At 51.6% G+C, this 23,478-nt stretch overlaps 1 protein-coding gene across 1 annotated transcript in view; it reads left to right on the forward strand.

The window, feature by feature from the left end:
• Nucleotides 1-23,478, forward strand: part of SAMD11 (sterile alpha motif domain containing 11) — a 158,569-nt gene that overhangs the window by 129,965 nt on the left and 5,126 nt on the right. The window contains 5 exon segments of the mRNA XM_055800642.1: nucleotides 8,669-8,784; nucleotides 9,178-9,256; nucleotides 9,523-10,226; nucleotides 17,470-17,594; nucleotides 22,439-22,549. Of these exon segments, the coding sequence (XP_055656617.1) occupies nucleotides 8,669-8,784; nucleotides 9,178-9,256; nucleotides 9,523-10,226; nucleotides 17,470-17,594; nucleotides 22,439-22,549 (1,135 nt within the window).

The raw sequence follows: 23,478 nt of genomic DNA on the forward strand, positions 1-23,478 counted from the left end.
GATTATTTTAAGTTTGCGTTGTATAGCATCCTCAGATAGTGAGAGGGAAGGAATGCTCTAGGATGGAATAGAAAGAAAAGAAATTTTCTTTATTGAGGAAGAAGGAGGCACAGTTTGCCTTTACTACTGATAGGAGTGCTAGAAATCTTCCCCCCCGCCCCAGAAATTCTAGCTCATTTATTTTGCTCTGTGCCATAAGCTATTCCCTCCTCAATCAAGAACTTTAGAAGGAAATTAAATTAAAGCTCTGTGTGTTTCTGACAAGGACAGCAGAGGCAGGAGAGGGCCTGGTAGCCACAGGGATGCAAAGGCTTTGGGTATCACGGGACAAGCTATGAAAGACTCCAGTAACTAGACTTTTTTGGCTTTCATCTTGGAGTGGGGGCAGGCAGCAGGCTGCAGTATTAGTTCTGTAGCACGCATATGTTTATGTTGAGTTTAAAATATTCCCCCCGCCCCCCTTATAGCCTTGGAGATCCTGTCTTTTTTTTCTTCTTTCTCACCAATGGGTTTGCAGTGTGTAGGCGCTGGGCAGACCTGGTAAACCTTTCTCCTACAAGGGTGTACTTTGGCTAACCCACCTAATAAAATCCAGTGCAGTCCATGCGGATTGTAGGCAGACCTGTGAGGAATGCAGAGATAGATGAGTTTTAGTGCAGCTAGTCATCAGGAAAATTTCTCCAGCCATGTGTGGCCTGGAGAAGTGCCAGGCCAGCCAGAGGCCTGGCTGAAAAGGCACGTATGGAAGGGTGGAGGTTGCTTATGGTGAGGTGCTTCGCATAGGAGGGGCAACCTGAATGTGCATTAGATATGTATCAAATCCAGAGGTACTTGCCACTGCCAGACAGGTGTTGTAGCTAATGGAGCTGGGCTAGGCCAGGAAGCAGTAAATCACTTGGGAAGAAGGTGTTATTAGCAGGTTAAGGAGAGGGCTGGAGTTAGGGCCGTTGTTCATCAGCAGTTACTGGAGGGAGAGGGAAGTCATTCGCTAGGTCAGAGGACAGAGACTGAAGGCCAGGAGTTAACGGTTGGAAGACCACTCCTTTTCATCTTGATTCAGTTCTCCAAGCAGCCCTAGGAATAGTTGCGCTGGCATAAGCGAGGAGAAAATCCTAGCAAGGCGAGGTGGGGGAAAGGAACACATAGGGGCATGACCTGCCTTTGATGTTGAGAGAAATATCTGTAGGACCTTGGGTTAAGTTTGCAGAAGTCACTCTGTGTCTCATTTTCCCTTGCTGCACAGTGATAGTGGTTCTCATTTTGAAAGCAGGTTGTACTGAATGTTTGGGAAGGCCTTTGAGCACCTCAGTTCAAAGAGCAGTATAATGCAGCATGTTGTATAGAGCAAGGACACTTGCACCCACTTGTGGCTGTGTTGGTGGGAATGAAAGAAAGAAGCTGCCTTTTTCTCTGTGCTACATACTCCTGTAATCTCATTTCTGTCCAAGAGTTTGCAGACTGAAACAAAGCTCATAGCATGTTATCAGCCCTGGTTTTGTTTTCCTACACTGCTCCTGCCTTGGACCATGCGTACAGGACCTGCTCTAAATGCCTGGACAGAGTAGTTCTCCAGGGAGCTTTGAGACAAACGACATGAAACATCACCATGGTGGACTTGGCTGGGCACATCTTGTGCCTGCTTCTTCCAGTGTGCCAGGGCATGGCAGACCGGACTGCCTGTTCTTTCTGCTGCTGTCTGCTCCCACAAGGAGGGTGTGATACGACCCTGCATGGCCTGCCTCCTTGGCCAGGCTCTCAGGTGTGATAATCCTCTGTTAGCAGAGCTGGGGAGTCCTGCTGGGAAACGGGAAGCTAGAAGTCTGCCCCATAGCCGTGACTTGGTATGTCTCCTTGACATTGGTTCACATGATTGTTATTTCTCCCCAGAGGTCTGCAGCCACCTGAGTGTCACTAAGGGTCGGCATGTATCGCTCTGCTTCCACTCAGAAATGGCCTGGTTGGAGCCGTCATGTGCAAACTGTTTTCTTGCTGTTTTGCCAAAGCACTGCAGGCGTTTTAGGTATGCCAGGAGAGGCCGTGGGCATGTATTCTAAGCAGCGAAGCGCTGTCTGGGTTCATTTCTCCCCTCCATTCTCCCTGTTGCTGTTAGCCTTGAGTTTTGTACTTGGCTGCCGTGGTCTTTGTCAACAGGATAAATCAAAGCAGCCTCTGTGCACATTTGTTATGAAGGTATAGAAATTTTAAAAGGTTCAAGTAGGCACTGACAGAGGAGAAGGGAATGGAGGAAGCTGGCTCACATACGTAGGCAAACTGTAGGTAGATTTATGGCATCTCCTTTCCCAAGAGCAGAAGTAATAGCACATGATGCAGGGGGATGTGAACTGTTTGGCATGGTGTTAAAATTCCATTTCAGCTTCCTATCGGGAGATCTGTGGGGATCAGGTCAGCTCTCTAGTGCAGCAGCTTTGTGGGCAAGAATAATTGGCCACTCCAGACTTCATCCATTATCTCTGGTAAAGCAAGGGGGGAAAACCTATACTGGTGACCTAGTTCTATTTATAAGGGCAGAGCTGCTGGATTTGCAAAGGTAGGACTGCAGAGACCTTTGCCTGCTAGTGGGAGTTACGTATACAGTTTTCCAGTTTCCGGGTGTGAAGAGGTGGATGATGAGCCTTCCCAAACATTCATTAGGTGAAGATGGGTACGTTCAGACATTTCTCAACTAGTTAGCATCCATCTTTGCTGGTCAGAAACAGGCTGGTAGGTTTAATGATACTAAGCCCAAGGCAGGCAGGTGGGCACTGGCTCTGAAGGACATGATACACACGTGTGCAGGCAGACACACTGAATACGGATTTTCTTGGAGCAGCTGAGGTCCTTGTAGCAGAGTATTGGTCTCTTCACCTCTTTGTACCAGCTTCCGCCTGCTGAAGAGTTAGTAAAACTGATATGTCTTGCCAAAAGTACAGTCAAGCAGCAGGCTTGAGAATCCATTTGGTTTCATGGTTTGGGTTTCCTAGATGCTTCTCTAGATTGCTTCAGACTTGGATTACAGAGTGCCAGGACCTGGTGGTTTGTTTGAAAAGATTGTTGAGTTCAGTGTTATAAAAAGACTTGGAAGAGGAGAGGGTGCAACTAAAAGGTGTCATTGTAACTACTCCAGCCTGGAGTACTTCCCATCTCCAAACTGCTGTGTCTCCTGCAAAAATGGCAGGTGGCTGTGCCCTGCAGAGATGCAGAGTTGCTTGGATCCTACTCCTTGGATCCTGTCTCCAAATTTTGTTGGCAGTGTACTTGGTTTTGCTGGGGTCGTTTAGCCTGGCATGTTCTTACCCAAAGTGCTCATCTCCCTGTACATGCTGCAGAATTTGCTCCTGATAGTACTCTTGAAATGAGCAGAATGCTTCTCACAGAGCAGGCTAGTGTGCATGAAGCCTAGGGAACACTTGCATTCACCCCCCTTTAAAGAAAAACTTTTATACCCTGAAAATGAAAGGCATTGCACGGGTTCTCAGATGAGGCTGGATGAGCTGCTTAACAGTGTGATGAGTGTGGTGAAGCTTGGTGGCTAAATACGATGCATCAGGTCTGTGTTATAGTTGCTGGGAGCTTGTTCACATACGTACAGTATATGACATGGGGTCTGTGTGGGGTAGCCTGCCCTCTTTCACAGGAGGGGCAGAAGGCAGATGATAGAGAAAGGGCAAGTGTTGAGGGGCAGGTACTTTGGTAACAGTATTTGGCTGTCTCTGGTGCTGTCTATAAGGAGCATTAGGGACACAATTCATCTTCTAGGACCGTAGACAGCTATGGGGTGAAGGCAGGAGGAGTGCCAAGGAGCAAGGAATACTACCTGGGTGAGATGCCATCAGCATCCTGATCTGCTGAGGTCCTGGGAAGCCAAGCCCTTTGGCTAGAGTGTTCTGGGAGTGGGAGCTGCAGAGTCTCAGAGATACACTCCTTGCCCTTTCATTGCAGAAAGCTGACAAACATTGTGCTTCAGCCAGAGGTCTTTCTCTGTGCAAAGGTGTGCCTGAAATACCCAGCAAGGATTTTTGGATTGTGTTCTTTCCATCTGCTGTTGCTACCATTTTTGATTTCATCACCTAATTCCTTCCCCCGCCCCAGTCGCAGAGGCTTTCCTTTTCACTCCTGGCTCCTTGGGCACATTCTCCTGTCGTCTGTGGACACATTCTCCCTCCTACTCCAGCCTTGCATCCCCCTCTCTGCTCTGAATGCTGTATCCCTCTTTCTCTGATTTTTGCACTGGGAGGATGCCTCACCAGATCCCAGCTGGCTGAATGTTATGCAGAGCAAAGGCCAAAGAGCTTGACCTGATTTAACTAATTTGGTTTTAGCACCAGTTTGGATTTTGAGTGAGCGATTTCTCCTGGCAGCATAAACCAGACCCTCTCTGTGTCCAGGTCTCATTGCTGCCCTAGAAGGGCAGCGCCAGTACATGTCTCTGCCTGGAAATCCCAAACACCATTTTTAGAAAGCCCTTTCATTTTATTTATTTTCCCTTCCTGGCACAGACAGCGTCTGCGGATGGCAAAACAGCAAGGAGCTGTGTGCTGCTTGGCTATTACCTCAGGTTTAAAGTGTCTCTTCCTATCAAATGCAAAGCAGAAGAAAGCAGGGCTTTCATGCATTCTTTTTTTTCCCCCCCTCTTCCATCCGTTCTAAATTTATTTCCATGCCTTGCCGGTTTCAATCTGCATTTCCTGACCCTCTCACATCTCCAGTCACAGCCTGTGCTCCGAGCCTTCCTTTTGAGCTTGGAGTGAGTTGGGGGGAGCACTGCTCTGGGGTTGGGAGGATATGATGGGGTTAAAGTGAAAGGCTTGATTTTAACAGTATAATGTGTAACCTCATAATGACTTTAAATATTGATTATTTGAAGGCCATTAGTGCTTATTGTTAAAGAAAAGTCGATACTTTTTAAGCCTTGTGAACCATTTGTCTCCTGTTAAAGGACATATCAAATTTAGCAGCATGCAGTGCAAATCCCCTAATACCCTGCTCACAAGCCTCCAGCTGGCATATTAGGGGGAAAAAAAAAAAGGGGGGGGTGGGTGAGGGGAGGAATATGTAGTAACACAGAATTGCTCTCTGCAAGGTAAGGACAAGGCTTATCAGATGTAATTGCCAACGGCTAAATACACATCCTCAGAGTATGGGACTGTAATTCAGCCCTTACTCTGAGAGGGGAAGAAGAGGAGGAAGGAAATTAAGGGGGGGGGGGGGGTTGAAGGCTGATACGTACCTGAGAAAGCATGCAAGGATTTGTGTTCTGGTGCACATCCGTCTAAAAGCACAGTAGCCCTTGTTAAAGTCTCTGGGGCTTTTTGCTCTGGGGTTGCCAGTACATTTCCAAGCTTCCTTGGAAGCAGTTGGCTGTATCTGTACCAGGCAGCCTGGGAGGTCTTCCCAGCTCTGTGCCAGGACACGACCTGGTCATACTCCCTCCCTCCAGTGCCAGGTTTCCATGCCAAGGATCAGGCAGATGGGCTGGGGGGGGGGACAGCAGCAGGCTCTGACAGGTCCCGCGCCTGGACGGCCAGGGGGCTGGGTCTGTGGGATGGCAGAAAGCATCTGTCCTTTGTGGTAGCGCAGGCAGTGTGAAGCGCTGCTCCACGGGGGCTATGCAGCATGAGTATCTGCTGTGAGTATCCTGCTACACCTGCTGAATATCGGTCTACCTGCAGGGAGAGGAGTCCCTTGTCCCCCAAATATTCATGAGCATACCTGCTTTCTTTCTAGGTTACCTGCTGCTCGGGACTGATGCTGAGCATTAGGGGGGGATGCCAGGAGAGGTACAATGACCCCTTCATGTTTGGGCACGTGCAGCCTCCCATCTCAGACTACAGGCCACAGGCTCCAGGGGTGTGACGGTGTCAGTCACGGGACCTTGGGCTGGTCCTGGTTATCTGGCCTCAGCCAGCAGCTTTGCCCTATGCGCGTGTTTGGTGGAGAGCTCCAGTGTTGCTGAGAGAACAGCTCTGGGGTCTCCATGTGGTCCACTGTGTCGGGCAGGCATGATGACAGCAGGTGTAAACGTCTCCCTGAATTTTCTAAACCTTTGGACTCATCCCCAGTGTGTTTTGCTTGTGTAACATAAGCAGTGACTGACCTCTCACGTTCAAAGTTGCTCCTGATGCGTTTCTTACAGCCCTTTTTCCAACTACCTCCAGCCCCTTCCCGAGCCACTGCAGGTGCCGTGCTCAGCCACGTGCCCGGCAATGTGATCGGGTCCCGCAGTGACTGCTTTGTCCTGCCGCCCCCTGCCCCCCCGGCACCGCTTACTGACCACTGCAAACTATGAGTTCATCCCTGGCCCTGAAAGGCAGGGAAGCCGCACAGCTCTGGTGAGAGGACAGAGGGAATGAACTGCAGAGTCTTGAGCAGATGTGAATTCCTTAGGGATCAAAGTTAGGCCCTGTAGTGCAAAATTAAAGCATAAAAATGCCCTCTGATGAACACTGGGCTGCCACCAAAGGGAGAGCCTTCTGTTTCCCAGTGCCCAGTCCTGATCCCCATCGGACACGACACCAAGCCTCCTGGGCACAGATTGTGGCGTCTTGGCTGAAATCAAGAAGCTCTCTTTGTTTTTAGCATTTCCTTCTGAGCTGTGTGCTGCCTGCACCTGGGGCTTCTGCGCATTGTCACCTCTCGGACAGGGTCCCCTCTTCTGCATATGTAAAGGGCACGGAGGGCATGGTCACAGTTTGCCTGGCTGCGGAATGGTTAAAAGCGACTTGATTTCCTAAATTGCTTCTTATAAAACGAACAGCACGTCTGCCAGGCTCGTCTCCCCATGATTACAGCTAATTACGATCGAACGGACACCTCCTAGCCCCCGTCATGCCGCTTTAATTGTCCGTTATTCATCTGCAGGCTGTCCGGGGTGGCAAAGCACTTGGCAGCCCAGCGACCGAGGCCTCGGCTAATTGTGAGGCCTCGGGGATTAGGGCAGGTGATTACACACTTCATGGTGTAATTACATAAGCATCGCTTGGCTGCTGCCCCGGCTCTGAGCCGAAGGTCACGCGCTGCGTTACCTGAGATTAATTGGAGCTGCCACTGAAGTGCGAGGTGCTGGCGGAGCGGTTATACGATTAGCATTAACATTTCAACAGCGACGGATCGATCTGTGGCTCTCCTCCAGACACAGCGAGCTGTGCAATTAGTTTAGAGGAGAGCTAGGGGAGGAAGGAGGAGGAAAGCAGAGACGGAGGGAGCCAGGGGAAGGGGAGAAGGGGAGCAGAGGCAGACGGGAAGGGGGGAGGCAGAGACAGGCACATGGGCAAGGGCTAGGGAGAAGGAGGAATTTCGGAGGGGAGTCAGCCTGTTCTGTGCTGTGGGTCTGTGTGGCAGTGTTTTGTAGTGGCAGTTGCACAGAATGAGGATAAAACCGCGCTGGGAAGATCTAGGGAAAGGACAGGAATCTTTTCCTTGCCCACCTCATCCACAGAGAGTCCCTGACTGGCTTTCCATGAGCCATGGTAGTAATCCATCCCCGACTGTGTGGGGTGGGGGCATGGATGGCTAGGATTGTCACATTATCCCACACTTGGCATGGCATCCCCGCACTGAAAGGGGGAGCATGGTTGTGCGTATGGTCTGGTTTTTGCAAAGTCACATGCACCTCCTTGCTCCCTTTCTCTTGCCCTCTAGTCTCTCCTGAAGCAGATTTTATAGGGAGATATTGTAAAATGAAAATAAACGGCACAGCACTTGGCTTTGCCTCTAGATGCCCTGGTGAAGGTAATAATGTTGTAAGTGGCCATCAAAAGGAATTAAGAGACGTGCAGCCGGAAAGCAGAGATTTGGTTGCAGGCTCCCAGGACAGATTTGACTAATGGAAGAGACCTTGGCTCTTATTCCCTTCCTGCCCTTTTTTTTTTTTTTTTTCTGTCTTAATTTTTTCATTTGCTTCCCCCACGCACCTCCCCGCAACAAGCAAGTGCTGCCTGCCTTGCTTCCAGGCATCATCCTCTTCCCCACCCCTCAAACCTGCCTCTTCCAGTTTACTTGCCACCTTACATCTGCTCTACCCATTCTGGCCACCATCACCCGCTCCTTCACCAGTCGTATTCCCTTCCACTGACCCTGTGGCATTTCCTGCTCACATCCCTCTCCCAGTCTTGCCTGTCTGCATCTTCCTCTGCCTCTCTTACAGCTTTTCCATCCAGAATTAAAAATCACCCCTTTTTCCAGCTAGGATGGTGATTTTTTGTGAGGTGTACCAGTCAGTCACGCCTTTCAGTCTTCGTGGACCCACACTTCAGTTCCCAAAATACAGAATGCCTTTCCACTTGTAAGGTAGTTGAGATAGAAACCCAAGCTTGCCAAGGGGACAGGCAGGTGTAGCATCTTCAGCCTTGCTTTTGCTATCCCTGGGCAGCCAAAACCCCTTTGAACAGCACAGCTGGAAGGCCACAGAAGCAGACGTGTCAAGGTGGGAAGTATGTGGGACCTACGGAGTCCTGGCTGCTTTCTTCCCCTTCTGGTTCTGCTTCTTTTTCTATCTCCCTTTTAAAAGTTTTGCATGTGGGTGAATATGTATCTTCCTATCTCAGAACAGCCTCTGGCACAGAATGCAGGTCACCTGCAGAAAGGATGTTCTTCCCGAGCCTGGGCCCCCTGGGCACTGTGGATGGAGCCTCCGGGTTTTCAACATGGATTTATTTTCTGATTTCTGCAGGGAGATATCCCACCCACCGCCTCTGCTTTCACCCCAGAATGCACCCCATATTGCCCTGGGGCCCCACTTGAGACCTCCTTTCCTTGGGGTGCCTTCGGCTCTGTGCCAGACACCAGGTGAGTGCGTACGAAATGCTGGCGGTCAGCCAGGGGAAGCGGGTAGAGGGAAGGCGCAGGCTGTGACAAACCGTCCTGTAGCCTCACAGCCCAGACATGATTTCTGTGTTTCCCTGTTACTGTTGTGCTGACTTCACCCTTGGTTTTGCAGTGATAGGAGCAGGTTGCCTTGTTCTGCTCTCTCTTTTAATCCCCAGCAGCCCTCCTGGTCCCATGTTTTGAGCAGCAGGCTGCACTGCCTTGGGAGCGAGGGCATAAATGGGCCCTAGAACAGAAAGGCAGCTCCCGCTTGCCCTTTCCTGCTCAGTTAGCCCTCTGGGGAGCCAACCCTGAGTTACCCAAGAGTCAATGCTGAGATTAATAACCCCTTGGCACTGTTATCCCTGTCCCCAGGTTACGGGTTCCTGCAGCCAGCACAAGCAGAGATGTTCGCACGGCAGCAAGAGATGCTACGAAAGCAAAACCTGGCAAGGTAAAGAGTGTAGAGGGCTAGCCTGCCTGGGCTGGGGTTGGGGTTTTCCTTACCTTTCCTAGCAGCAGGCAGAGCAACGTGGGGTGCTGTGCGGGGTGAGATGTGCCCAGGTGACAGAGTGGTGCCCAGGTGAGACTAGTGGAAACAAGGCGTGGGTGTGGAGGTGACACCATGGTCCTGCAAGCTCAGGTTCGGCATGGCGGGGTGTTAGCACGTCACTCGGAGCCCTCCTCCCTGACGTTCCCTCTCTGCCTCTCCCAATTTAGGTTGGAGATGTCAGCTGAGATCATCCGCCAGAAGGAGCTGGAGAATCTCCACAGGCAAAGGCTACTGGCTGGTGACCCGCTGAGCCTGCATCCCGGTTTGCCCCCAGACCACCCGGCCCTGCGCAATGTGCACGACATCCCTGAGGGCCACCCGCTGCGGGAGGAGCTCTCCCGGAGGAATGCCATGCTGGTGCTGCGGCACAATAACACTCCCCTGCTGTCGCTCAACCCCAGTGTCCCCAACAGTGCCACGCCGCCCAAGGAGCAGCCCCGGCGGGGCAGCCGTAAGTCGGCACACCACCGCGCTGAGCCGCAGGGGCTGAGTGAGGCCAAGGAGCTGGCAGAGCCCCGGGTGCGGGACGGGGCACCGGACTGTAATGATGAGGAGATGAAGGACTCTGAGAGCGATGCGGATGTGAGCGATGAGAAGCCGGAGAGCCTGAAGGCTGAGAGCAGCAGCTCGGCTACTGAGCTTAAGGAGTGCAAAGAGACGGGCAAAGTCTGTGAAGGGGCCAAGGAGCTGGGTGAAACGGCTGCTGTCCAAAATGTCCCCTGCAGCTCCTCGAGTGCTGAGTCCCCCAGCCATTTGCTTGGACCAGGCATCAACAAAAACGAGGTGAAATATCTCCCGCCAGCCTCCATCCCACCACCTCAGCCACTGCCCTTCGGATTCCCTTACACGATGAGCCCGTACTTCCATGCAGGTGAGTGCCTGTTGCTGAGTTACTGGCTGGAGCAGCGACAGGTTTTGCAGCATGCCAGAAGTGGGATGCTTCCCCCTTCTTGTTCTGCAGTGTGGTTGCAGCTCTTTTTTCTCTGCAGGGAACCAAGCACCTTCTTTCAATTAGTATGGACCCATTTGCAATGAAGCAAATCAAGGGTCATAAAGAGGGCCAGCAGGGACAAAGCGAATCCTGAGCATGTGAGATCTCAGTGTGATGGACTACGGGATCTTGCAGATGCTTGGGCCTTCTTTGGAAGCCATGTTTCAGGACAGACACCAGTAAATAATGGAGGGCTTCAGGGGGAGGCAACAAAAATTATTGATGGCTGCAAGGTGCTGCCCTACAAGTGAAGGGCCAGAAGCATTGTCTCAGGGAGGGTGGCCTGAAAGGCTGTAAAGACTGTTGGGCTGTGCTCATGCGATTGCCGAGGAGTAGGGACCGGAGGGCCCAGGTTGGAGAGAAACACCCGGGTACAGCAGGACAAAGAACCAAAGGAGAGCTTGCCGGGGTGACGTGGATCTGCGCTGTGTGGGCAGAGGCCGCAGGCTGGGAGCAAGGCAGAGGCTGTTCTGCAGGGAGAGGTGTGGACAGCACTGGGGACGTGCGGGGCTGGAGGGTGCCTGGCTGGTTCCCACATGCTCGTCTCTCCCTCTGTGCATTGCCGTGGCTTGCGGCGGGGGAAGTGAAGGATTAAGGCTGCAGCGTTTTCCTGCCTGCTGAGTGTCCTGTCTGGCACGTTTCCAGGGTAGCATGTGAGACAGCACCTTTGGGATGGGGTGTCAGAGTCCCCCGGCAGTGACTTGTAGATCTTGGCTGCCCTATGCCCTTGGGGGTGTCGGAGTTACCGCTGCTGTGCCCCTTTCCCCGGGCAGAGGTAGGTGGGCTCTTTCCCCTGCCCGTGGGGTGTTTCTCAGTCTCACAGGCACTGCTGTAGCTGCATTGGTGCTTGTTGGGTACGGCAGGCAGGCAGGGAGGTCCTTGCCAGCTCTCTGGTCCTCAGCGGCGCAGTCCCTTGGGCTGTGGAGAGGGGCAGAGGCAGGCACAGCTGGAGCTGGAAGGGAGCAGTGAGTACAGGTGGTACAAAGTGGGGCTTCAGACCCCGGTAGCTGGTCTGCCCAGGGGTCTCCAGTGGGGAGCAGGTTGGCAGCACTGCCAGCATAGCCCAGAGCCAAAATCTGCCTCAGCTAATTACTTGGCTGAGCAATTAGCAGGAGGTGGGACCTCCTGCCACACAGAAGAGGGAGAACGGGGCGAGGGGGGGGGGGAGGCATGGCATGTGGGTCGCTGAGGCTGCCTGTTTTCTATGCAAAGAGCTGCTGCGGTTGTGAATGCGGCTGCCCATCACTCATTAGAGCTGCCTTCCAACCAGGAAGGAGGAAGCGATTTTTCTATGACAGGCAGGTGGCCAACATGATAAATATTCTTGCTGCCTTGGGCTGCTGAGGCTTCCTCACAGGAGCCTTTTTCTCCTGGCCATTAAAAAGGGAAACACACGGCTCTGTGGTGCTCATCACTTGTGTGAGGCTCTGCAGGGAGGCCAGGACTGTAGATGGGTTTCCTCCCTCCCCCAGCAATCCGTGAGTTACTGTAATAGGCCATTTATTATTATCACTTCGAATTTATATCACGATCGTGTCTTGAGGCCTCGGCAAAGATCAGGGCTGTGTTTCACTGCCCGGTTTTCGAGCACTTGTGATTTGTGGAGCCTGTTCCAGGGCTGTAGGTCTTTTCCTGAGGACAGTTTTGCTTTTGGCTAGCTTCACATGCTGTCGCGGCTGTTAATATTGCCTGTTTGCGGGAAAGCAGCACAGAGTTTAGGCCCCGTTTTGCTTGGCACTGTACAACTCCATGGCCGAAGCTCTCTCTCTTCTCTTCGGAAGGCAGGGCATCTTGTTCGGTGCAGCACAGCAGGCTGGTAGGGGGGCTGGGAGTTCAGCAACTGAAATATTGAGAGCTATATTGATCCAAATGCTGCGGGGATCGTGGGGTGTGCTGGGGTAAGGTGTGTCAATGAAAAATGTGTTACTTCGGTTCGGGGAACACAAAGCACCTACAGACAGGCAGAACTGCACCCACCTCTCCCCTGGTGCCAGATAATTTCCGTAACCCCTTTTTGCACAGGGACTGCTCCTTTGGCCCGGATGGTCACTATGTTGTGCTGGAGGCTGGAGGCTGTCGTTATAAAGTAACGACCTGAACAAGGCAGGTAACATGGCAGGCCGAGAGGAAGAGCCAGAGGGAGGAGAGGAGGGAAGTGGCTGGCTGAAAATGACTGCTGCGTTTCAGGCAGTTCCTCTGGTCTTCCAGCACCGGGAGGCTCCTCCTTTGGAGGCACAGAGCCGTTTTCTGTCCCCACTGGGAAGAATATCGATGAGGCAGCCAGAGCTTGGTCGATTCCCTGAGCTGCCTTCTGGGGATCTGGCGGCTGCTCGATGACCTCATCTTGTCAAGGTTTCAGCAGCCTTGCTCCCCTCCTCCTCCCACCGCCCTCCTCCAGCCCCGTCCTTTGGAAAAGGTGAAGGATGGAGTGTGCAGGAGGCTAAAATCCTTCTATTGATCTGTAGTCTGGAGAGCAATTAACGCAAGCCTTCCAGTGCCACTCCATGACCCAAGCCCTCTCTGGTGTGTGAGAAGGAGTGGGAGTGCGTGCACAGGGTGGAATGGGGAAGGGGTTAGAGAGAGGTAGCAAAACTGATTAAACCCATAGGTGGGCTGAGTTTCAAGTGGGTTTGCTTTGTGCACTGGTCTCCCAGTTGGCACCTGAATTGTCTCCTGTGATACCAGGAGCAAAAACTCACCCGTCTCCGTGCGGCAGAGGCAACCCTATTGCAGCCTGGCTGCCGGATTTGCAGCAGAGGTTTCCCGCACTGTGCTGACCAGAAGGGTTGCTCTCCCTGACCTGTTCAGCGTTTGGCTTCTCTTCTGAAGCAGCTGGATATCAGGAGGAGGGAGGGAAATTATAAATGGGTTGCGGCATGGGTGGTGAGGGCTTTTACGTGGACACCTGTCTACAAGACACTGGCCTGGGACGATGGATTCTTTTCAGTTCTTACACGCGGGGCCCCATCTGGTGAAATGCTCTGTAATCCATTACCAGTCTCTCGGACCGTCATTTATCATAGAGCAAGACAGAGGAGGCCTGGCAGGGAATAGATGCTGCCCTTTATGCATCCTCGCAGTCCAGCAGGATCCAGTGACATGTCATTATTATAATAGAAGGTGCCTCCCTTCTAGCCACTTGGCACCTATTTATTATCATTCTCCAGACTGCCAGAGCAGTGGTGAGTGGGTGCAGCCATCCACAGAGATGGAGCAGACGGTGATGTATCTTCCTGAGGAGGGACAGGAGGAAGGACAGGAACCCTTCTGCTTTAGGGATGTTAAAATTGGAAAGGGCCGGTGACTGCGTGCAGTGTGCTGAGGGCTGGACCTGTACTAGTTGCAAATTAGATACACACTGAGGCCAGAGGGACCACTGTGGTCAGCTGCTGTGTCATCCTGCAGCAGTCCTTCCTGCCAGTATTCCTGCATCTGGTGACTTCAGACGGCTGGGAGCAAAAGGGCAGGGGGGACACCTGAATACCAGGCTCCACAACCTTGACATCAAGGGTGCTGAGGACCCAGAATGGTGACCGAGTCTTTGGAGCTACTAGGGCTGAGCTGTTCCGCAGTCATCATGAGGTTTTGGGCTTCTCTGCAGGGAATGGGAGTGTTTTGCCACTAACTTCAGTCAAAATAGGTTTCCACCCTCTAGCTTTTAAGTTCTGTGGCCGGAACCCGAAGTATTGGTATTTACCTTCCCCATCCCAAGAATATTTCCATCAGTCAGTCCCTGTTTCCCTGTTATAAATGGGAAGGGAAAACAAACTCTCTGAGATAAATATTTTGGCTGTATTGCATTTGTCTGTGTGTGGGTATGTGGAAAATATTTCTTGTTCCCATACAGCAGGCCTGTCTTGCACTCAGTCTTGGACACAGCAGGTTACTGTGTGTGCATCTGTGTGCATCTTGACCTCTCCCTTCCTTTCTTCTGGGGGCACGACAAGACAAAGGAGGGAAAACCACAGAGAAAGGCTTCTGTAGGAGAAGCAGTTGCTACTCCAGCTCCGCTGGCAATGTCTGTAACCCCGCAAATAATCCCACACTCAGTGTGGTTCCGGGATCACAAGCACGTGTGCAGGAGAGGGACTGTAGGGAAGCCTTACACTTTTCCCCTCATCCCTGCCAGTTGTGAATGCAGCATCTGGGCTAAATCTCTGCCCACAGCGGTGGGGACCTGGCGAAGGGCAGCGTGTGCCTGGCAGGGACTCACCAGCCTCTCCCTGTGCCGGCTGAAGTTAAACCCTGAGGATGGGTCTGGCTGGCTAGTGACTGGGGAGTTCATTCCCAAGCACTGTGTTGCTGCAACTCAATCCTTGGCTTGCTTTTGGAATAAGGAAGTACCTCATTTTAAAGCAGTTGGCTGTTACAGTCAGATCCCCTCAGAGACGCTTGCTCTGGCTGCAGATGGAGGTGTCTCGCCCAAGCATTGACTGTGCCTGGAATAACTGAGTTCAGTTTCACTTCCTCTGTTTACCAAGCTGCAGCCACTCTTCCAAAAAGGAGAAGGAGAATTACCCCCACCCAGAGAAAGAAAAACCCTCCCCCAAAATGGCAGAAAAGGAAAAGGAGCCCTGAGCCATTTGAGTATTTTGTGAATTTTAACATAAGCAGCTGTGTGTTTGTCTCCTGCAAAATGGAATGCAATAGGAAGGGGAATGAGGGCTCGTGTCCATCTGTCTGTCTGGTAGGTGGGGGTGGCGAGGGGGAGGAAAGTGCTCGCTGGCTCTTTGGCCATGGCCTCTGCCTCCACCTCCCGTGCTGACAGACGCCAGGCTTGCATGACAGCCGATGGTTTTCTCTGCAACTGTTATCAGACACACAGAAGTCTTTGAAGCTTTTTATAGCTGGAAAAAGAAGGGGTGTGAAGTGAGCAAGGGGCTGCCTGGCCTCCAGGGGGATGGAGGGTGGCGAGGTGAGGGGCAACGAGCTCCCCATACTCGGCAAGTCCCAGCCAGGCAGAGCTGTCCTGGGGAGCAGCAAGCAGAGCATCTTGCGAGCCCTGTGCCTGCACGAAGGAGATTGCGGTAGAGATGAAGGATATGAAGGAGGTGCAAAATGTCTGATTGCTGCCCACAGCAAGGCAAGCACGCTGAGGGTCCCGGGCTGGTAAGAAGCGCTCAGCAGAGAGGCCTGCAGGGACATGTCTGAGTCACCGAGGTGTGGGGAGAGAGAGGGACAGCCCCATCCCTGCTCCAGAAGGACAGGTAGAGCTGGCAGAGGTGGCAGGCCTCCTGGCTCTCCCCACAGCTCCAGCCAAGGTGCTCTGGCCCTGGGGCTGGTGCCCATCTGTTTGCCCTGGCTGTGCATGTGAGAGATGCAGACGTGTCCCCATCTGCCGGGGGCATGTGGAGCTGTGGCGGGCCCGGGGCTGGTGGCGCTGGCGCTGCACCGGGGGGTGCCCGTCACCCGCTCAGTGCTGGGCGGGGGGTGCAGTTTCGGTTGCAGCAGCCGTTGCTGTCTCGCTTCGGTGGGGCGGTGGGAGGGCACGTGGTGCGGCGCGGAGGACGAGGCTGGGCCGGGAAGCAGGAAGTAGGGAGCGGAAATGTGGTGGAAATGGTTACACAGCATCTGACCGCTTCTTGCGCAGACTGCTGGTGTTTTACATGCATCTTATTGGCATGATGACTTCCTCTGTAAATCCTGTCCTTTTCCCGTTACCCTGGACTGTGCTGGCGGCTTTGCTGTTGGCTCTTTCTGTGCCTCTTGCCTCTGAACTGGTGCGTTCCCCCAGGGAACCGGCCACTCCTCGTTCTCCCGGCTCGTGCTCCCTGCCATGACTCTGTTGCGTCCCGCTTTACCTTGTCACTGTTTGCAGAAGTGCTCTCTGAACTGCTGTGGCCAGAGCAAAGGAGTCGAAGCCAGGGGTTGCGTCCATGGTGCTGATCACACACCTCAGGGAAGCACCTTAAGCCTGCAGGACCGATAATTCTGTCATGATAGACCCCTGGGAGAAACATTTTTTTCTGGTAATTTCTTGCTTCACGCCCTGAAGCATAATAGTGTAGCCCCTCATAAACTCTTTCTCTACCCACTATAATCATGGATGTTCACATCCCTATAAATGTCCTCCGGGTTGCGGTGTAAATGGCATCATGCAGCAGTGAGTTCCACAGGCTGATGGTGCCTTCCCACCCCCGAAGTGGTGGTTTCTGGAACTAGGTTTCTTCATTACTTGTTTCTGCATTTTTTCCTTTTACATGCTGCAGTCGATACCTGGCTGGCGTTTCTCTCGCTGTTCTTATTCTCTGTGCCTCTCTTCCGGCTCCTCTTGGCTCCAGCCCAGCTTTCTCCCCGTGTGCACGTCCTGTGCTGTCAGGCACGGGCAGCACAGGGGTGGGGGGGCTCTCTTCCACCCTTTTGGAACCCATCACCTTCGTCTCTGCTGACAGGGCTGGGACCTGAACCGCTGTTGCGTTTCGGAGAATTGACATATCAGCTTGAACCGAGCTGTGCTGTCTTTGGAGTGTCGCAGGGGCTGGCAGGGGTCATCCCATTACCCGTCAGATGCTTGGCCAGGAGAGATGCCCAGCTCCTGTGGCGGAGCAGAGGGCAGCGCGCTCCGAGACGGTGGCTGTGTTGGGGCAGACCGATCCGATGGATGTTTCAGGCTGGGGTGGATTGAAAATGAACGCTTTGAAAGAGCAAGATGTTCTCCAGTGATTCGCGCTCCGGCAAGGCAGTGGGCCACCAGGGAGAGGCATCAGGGCCTGTTACCATTCGGAGCACGTAGCCAGGAGAAGGGTTGAGGGAAAGAAACCCACAGGGCAGTCAGAGTTTTCCGCTTTGCGGTGCATGTGGAGAAACACTCCTTCAGGGTTTTTCTTTTCTCTCCCCTCCCCCAATTTCTTCCCCACAGCTGAAGAACGTTAAACACATGAAATGCATTAGCTAGGATTTTTCCTTTCCCCTGCCCCCCTTTCTAAGCTGGGGACCTCCAGGAGGAAGAGGCCTATGAATTGACCCTGCCCAGTGCTTTAATTGACAGGTCATTAAAGATGAATGTGTGGCTAGAGAAAAATATTCAGATTGCAGGCTAGTTGTTGTCCGTGTGGGATTTTAATGATTTATGTTTCTTTCTCCTCCCCTGCTTCTTACCCTCCCCCAACTCCAAACAATCCAGGCACCATGGGAGGTCTGTTTCTGGATGGTGAGGAAAGCCCTGCGCTGGAAGACATCAGCAAATGGACGGTGGAGGATGTATGCAGCTTTGTGTCCAGCTTGTCTGGCTGCACCGAGTACACTCAGGTAAATCTCTTAACAGCCTCAAGAACATCATGGGAGGAGCATCCTCCCTGCGAGCCCCTGTTCTCTCCCTCCTGTCTGTGCCTATTTGACTTGCAGTGTCCCTCCCAGGAGAATCATTTAGGTTGGAAAAGATCTTTAAGGTCACCAAGTCCAGCCGTTAACCCAGGACTGCCCAGCCCACCGCAATATAAACCAAAGGTGTATCTTAGAGCCCTGCAGGGGCTTTTTGGTTTTTTTTCTCCTGGATTGCTAAATTGCTACTTGCTGCCAGCAAAGACCCTGAGAAGGTGTGTGACGGGCGTCGCGGATGGACGGCAATAAGCAGCGAGTACAGCAGGAGAGGATAGGAGCAGGGGCAAAGTCAGGAGTGAGCATTCGAGTGGCAGGGTTGATCGTGGTTAGTGACTTAGTGTCACTGTCTCTCCCTGTCCAGCTCATGCTTTTAGAAGCTGTCCTGTGTTCTGTGGCAGAGGTGGGCATAGTGGTGGCTTTGTGTGGAGTGGCTGTACCGAGGGACAGGCTGTCACATAGTCCCTGCATCGGGGTGGGCAGCTTGTGGTACCAGCCAGCCTGGCAGAAGGTGCTGCGTTCTCTTGCTGCACACAGAGCGCTGTGGGGACAGAGGGGGGTTGCGAGAGACCCTGGCTGCACAAGTGTCAAAGTAACCTCCATGCTTACACTGTAGAGCAGGGGTCCTCAAACTACGGCCCGTGGGCCGGATACGGCCCCCCAGGGTCCTCAATCCGCCCTCGGTATTTACAGACACCCCCCCCCCGCCGGGGGCTGGGGGGGAAACCAAGCAGCCGCAGATGACGGCCTGCCACTGCATCCGCGTGCCGGCCCCCTGGTTAAAAAGTTTGAGGACCCCTGCTGTAGAGCGATAGTGACTTGTGATTTTTAAGCTCATTATAGCAGAGTTGAAACGTCCATCAGTAATGGGGGCTTCATAAAGCCTGCTCAGTGTGAGATCATGAGGTGCAGTACAAAAAACAACCCTGTGTTTTTTGCTTCTGCATCTTCTAGAGTCCATTATAAATGCCCCATTAAGAGAATGCGCCAACTACGAAGGCACAGATTCCTGAGCTGTCTGGGACACCCTTGTAAAGGGGCTCTAGTGTGCTTAGAAGGGAGGGACTGAAAGTAGCAGAGATAGAGAGGCAAAGGGCCAAAGTTCAGAACAATCCAGCCTTTCAGCGGAGAGACATCCTAGGCTGACAAGGTCTTGCAAGGAAGGAGAGCAGGAGTCAAGCTTTCCAAAGATGCCACTTCAAGAGAGGAGACTCCCTGATGGACAGCTAAGGAGTGCAAAGCTGTGCTTTGACATCCAGGCTGGCTGAAATCTGATTTCTAAAACTCTGCCACCTCCTCCCCTTTGGCCCTTGCTGTCTTTCCCTCTACTAGTTGTGTTAGGCAAGTGTCCTCTCCCAGAACTTACACCCTGCTCCCAGCTGTTTGGGAAGGTGAAGCTCAGCACTCCTGCCTCTGCTGGAACCACCTGTTAGGAGAGCAGTGTGCTTACCTGGCCCTTGGGAAGCAATTCCCTTTAGGTTATGCTGATTTGGTAGCGTGCTATGGGGAAATGTGTGTGCTTTTGCATCCCTCCGGAGGGGATGGGCAAGTGGAAACCTGGAATTGCCCTGCACCTCCCCTTTCCTGCTCAGGTGATGGGATATAATGTGTTTTCAATCTAAAGTCTGTCCTTCCTTGCCCCCTAACCATGATGCTAATCCCATCACAACATGCTTTAATAAAACCACCTGTAAAACCGGTGTGCTTTGGAGCAAGCAGCTGTGCCTGCACGCGAGAGGCACTGTTTAGGAGAGTGAATGCTTGTTATGGGGATGGGGTACATGTAACATTCCCCAAGAGGAATGACAGAGATTTCGCATGTGCTTGGGAGCGGATCAGGCTGACTGGGTGTGTGGAAGAGAGATGGGTCAGTTTCTGATGATGCAGAGAGGGAGGGAAAGGACTGCTTAAAAAATGATGGTGGATGGATGGGTGTTTACAGGAACAAGAAGCAGCAGGTCTGCAGGTGTAGAAGCTGGTTCAGGAGCTGGGCTTAGTGAGGATGATAAGGGGATGGGTGGTGGGTTCAGGAGAGTACATGTGGGTTGCAGTGTGTGTTGAAGAGAGCTCAAGCAAAAGGCTCTGAAGCCAAAATATACAGCTACTCGCATTCCTTATTACCCCCCACCCCAGATAGCGTGCTCTCGCACTGGTGGTATTGCAGTTTATCTGCATTCCTGCACTGGGGAATGAAATTCAGAGTTGCCTGGAAGCTTCTGAATTAGGCCTGTAGGAAATGTGCAGAAATCTTTAACACAACCACCTTGCAGAGGGATCATCCATTTACACCTTCCATGCCAGCTCCTGGTATACCAGTGGGGAAGAAATCAATAGCTCGCTGAGACAAAGGTTCAGCAATCTTCTCAGTGCATTGCAAACAAAATGTTTTACGATAAGGGGAGCTGCTGTAAACAGCCTCCTGTCGTGGCCTTGCTATGTTGCATTATGTAGGGGGTGCATGGCTTAAGGGATGATGCGTTTTTATGCTCTAGGGTTATATGCTTAACAGGTTTTTTACTATGTGAAAATGCCAGTGTTCAAGGGTGACCCAGCTCCATGGCTCTAAACTGCAGAGCTGTCTGTGTTCTCTTCTCCAAAACCACAGCTGCCGGGGAGGTCTGGCACTGGTCTGCAGGCCTCTCCTGCCAGGAAAACCCAGCAAGAGTTTGGTGGTATGCTGTGCATTTAGAAACATGTTGCAGACAAACAAGAAAATTTCAGCAAACACAAAAGTTGCCATGCCTGATTTCAGCCCTTGACAATATTCAGCTTTGTCTCTGCAGCGGATCAAGACCTGTGGGACACCCAAGGGGGATGCTTTTCTCAAGTTAAGGCTTTTTGTGGAGAGTTTTAGTGCAGAGCGAAAGGAAGCTTTTGGCTCCCAGCCACACTGGCTTCAGAGGAAGGAAAAGAAATCAGTATAGTAAGTTTTGCTAGGTCAAAGAGCAGATACACGTGCTGCAGTCACGGGCAGCTTTGCTTGTGGAGTCCAGCAATAAAAACCACTTGCAACAGCTCAGCTGCCTTGGCTGTAACAGCCACTGCCACTCTCCAAAGGGATGGCTCTGGGCTACGGTTGGCTGCTGAAGAAGCAGCCATTAGAGTAAATTGAAACACCCTCCCTTGCCATAGTGTTTAGTAATAATAATGCTATGCATAAGCCATGCATGGAGAGAGACAGCAGGATCAGGCCCCACAGACAGTTCATTTGGGCAAGCATCCAGCATGAGCTGGGGTGGGGAAAAAAAGCTGTGGAGCGGAGGTGTGGTTTAGTAAGAGAAAACCAGCATCTGACTGACATCTCGCAGAACCAAAGGGAACCTGCTGGCTAAATTACCAAGCGATGGCAGTTTACTCTTGAAGTATTAAGCCTTTACATCCAGAATAAACACCCAGGGGAAGCTGGTGTAACTGCAGCCCTGCTCTATATATGAAGAATGGAGCAGTAAGACCACGTATCCAGACCTTAACCTTTATAATATAGTACATGAGGTGGAAAACCTTTGTATGACCCTGTCATTTGAAAGAGAGGCAAAAAAAGTATTTTTGCCTGTCCCTAAGAATGTGTTAAAATGGTACAGTTTTGCATGGCTGGGGGTATTAGAATGCATTCATATGAAACTGCCATTTTACAAGGCTGTGCTAGCCCTGCTGTCATTTCTGTGATTAAACCTATGCACATGTCCAGGGTCTGCCTCACGCAGCTAACCAGGAGAAGAGGCAAGAGTCTTGCTGTATTGTTGATGGACACTGGCTGAAGGGCCAGCGCGGCTGGCTCAGTAGGCTCATGCCACGTTTAGTGGTACCGCTCGGCTGCCTCAGTACAGTGGTACTGCAATATTTATTAGTCTATGCTGCTAGAAGTGTTGAGGAAAAAGAAAGGGCCCAGTGCTGAAACAGGAGGGCTCATCTTCTCTGATCCCAGGTGGAATCAGAGTCTGGGATACCGGTCTGGGTATCGAGAGCCACTGCCAAACAGCACGGCTGACTGCATTCTCCTGGCTGCTTGCATGTCCTAGGCATAGTTGCAATATATCACAGGCAAAGGAGGAGATAAAAAAAAAAAGTGTAAAACAGTGTTGCACATGAATCGGGTAACCTGCAGATGTGCCTCACAGATCTGTTTATGTATTTTGCCTGGAGACTCTTTTGGAAATTAGCAGCTTGGAGAAGGAAATGCATGAACAAGCAAGTTCCTTCTCAGTTGCATATGCCTCACTGAAGACTGCAAATACTTTTGGAGTCTACTGGGTCAACTTTTTCCAAATATTCACACAAGTGTGAGTGACTAGGATTTGCCAAAATTTAGATTCTTACCTTTTCTCCTATGTCTTCTGCCCTTTATGTAGTTGGGGTAGGACCTCTGGGCATGTCATTCTTCTTTCTCAAGTCTGCTGTCGTATGCTGTCAGCTGGGCTTACTCATAATGTTGTGCTTAGGTCAGCTGCTTTGGTTGCTAAACCTGGGGATGTTCCCCAGAGAAAAAATTTCATGTCCCATCCCAGCATTAAAAAAAAAAAAAAAAAAGTAATGCTTTATCTAAATTGGCCCAACCAGCCCTAATTTCACCTTCTCACGTGTTTCCTTTTACTTGTTGGCTCCTAGCTGTGCATACAGGATTGTATATACCTGTCATATTAACAGGGGCCTGCTTCACCACCGAGGCTCTTAGAAGCTACCTCTTCTACAGCACCCTTCTGTGCAACGGCAAGGCAAGCGCATCAGATAAGTCACTGTCATTTCTAAGCCTGGACCTGTGTTCTGGTTTCTTCCAGGTATTCCGAGAGCAGGCCATTGATGGTGAGACCCTGCCCCTCCTAACGGAAGAGCACTTGCTGAACAATATGGGGCTCAAACTCGGACCTGCACTGAAGATAAGGTCACAGGTAGGAAAATGGGCTATGTAGCAGTAAGTGGTGCGCTTTAAAGTTGTCCCTAGTCGGAATAGGGCTGTCAAGAGACCTAAGTCTATTGAATATAGTTTATTAAGCAGTAACTGTTCAGTTATTTATTTGTAATTATGGTTTCAAGAAAGCTTGATGTGTCCTCCAGAATGTTCCATATCCTCACCTGGAGCCAGTCAAACAACTGTTTCAGGAAGAAAACACAGGTGGTATTCAGTGCCCGGGGCAGAAGCGAACAGTTCAGAATAAGTGGTGGGAGGGAGTAACAGGGATGCAGTGGGCATCTCCTAAAATGGACCAGCTCCTGCCAGAAAAGACACAGGCTGCTCCCACAAATACCGGCCAGGAAGGGAGAAAAGCTGTAAACTCTGAGGCAAGGTAGATTGTTTAAAATCAGTTGAACCTGAAAGTAGTTACCCTGAAGTACCTAGAGACTGGGTAAAGCCATCTCAGGAACCTGCTGTCTCTTTTTTTTCTCTAGACTGGACGCAAGGCCTTTTGCTGCTCGTTTTCCTCATAACTAGGTGGCTCTTGGTGCTTCTCCTTTTTAGCGAGGCTTGAAGCACAAATGCATTTAACATGTCTCAGCATCATCTGTTGATTACTTTCCCTCCCCAGTGAGTAATGGACCAGTTCTTTCCCTTCTCTGTTGTGCTAGTAATAGACTTCTGTAACATTTTTACCTCTTGCTAGTCATAGCTTACCGGTCTTGCTGATGGGCCATGCCACCCCCCTCCCACGCTGCACCACTTCCCCCACCCCACCCTCCAGCTTGTGCTATTTTGCTTGTATTTTGATACACTGGAAGTATAAATTATACTTGCCTCTGTCGAGTTACTCAAGTTCTCTCTTTTAGGGAGCTGTATTTCATCCTCAACAGACTAGTTTGCTGTTGTGCCCTTATAGCGATG

The sequence above is a fragment of the Falco peregrinus genome, chromosome 3, assembly GCF_023634155.1.
Source record: "Falco peregrinus isolate bFalPer1 chromosome 3, bFalPer1.pri, whole genome shotgun sequence".
Lineage (NCBI taxonomy): Eukaryota > Metazoa > Chordata > Aves > Falconiformes > Falconidae > Falco > Falco peregrinus.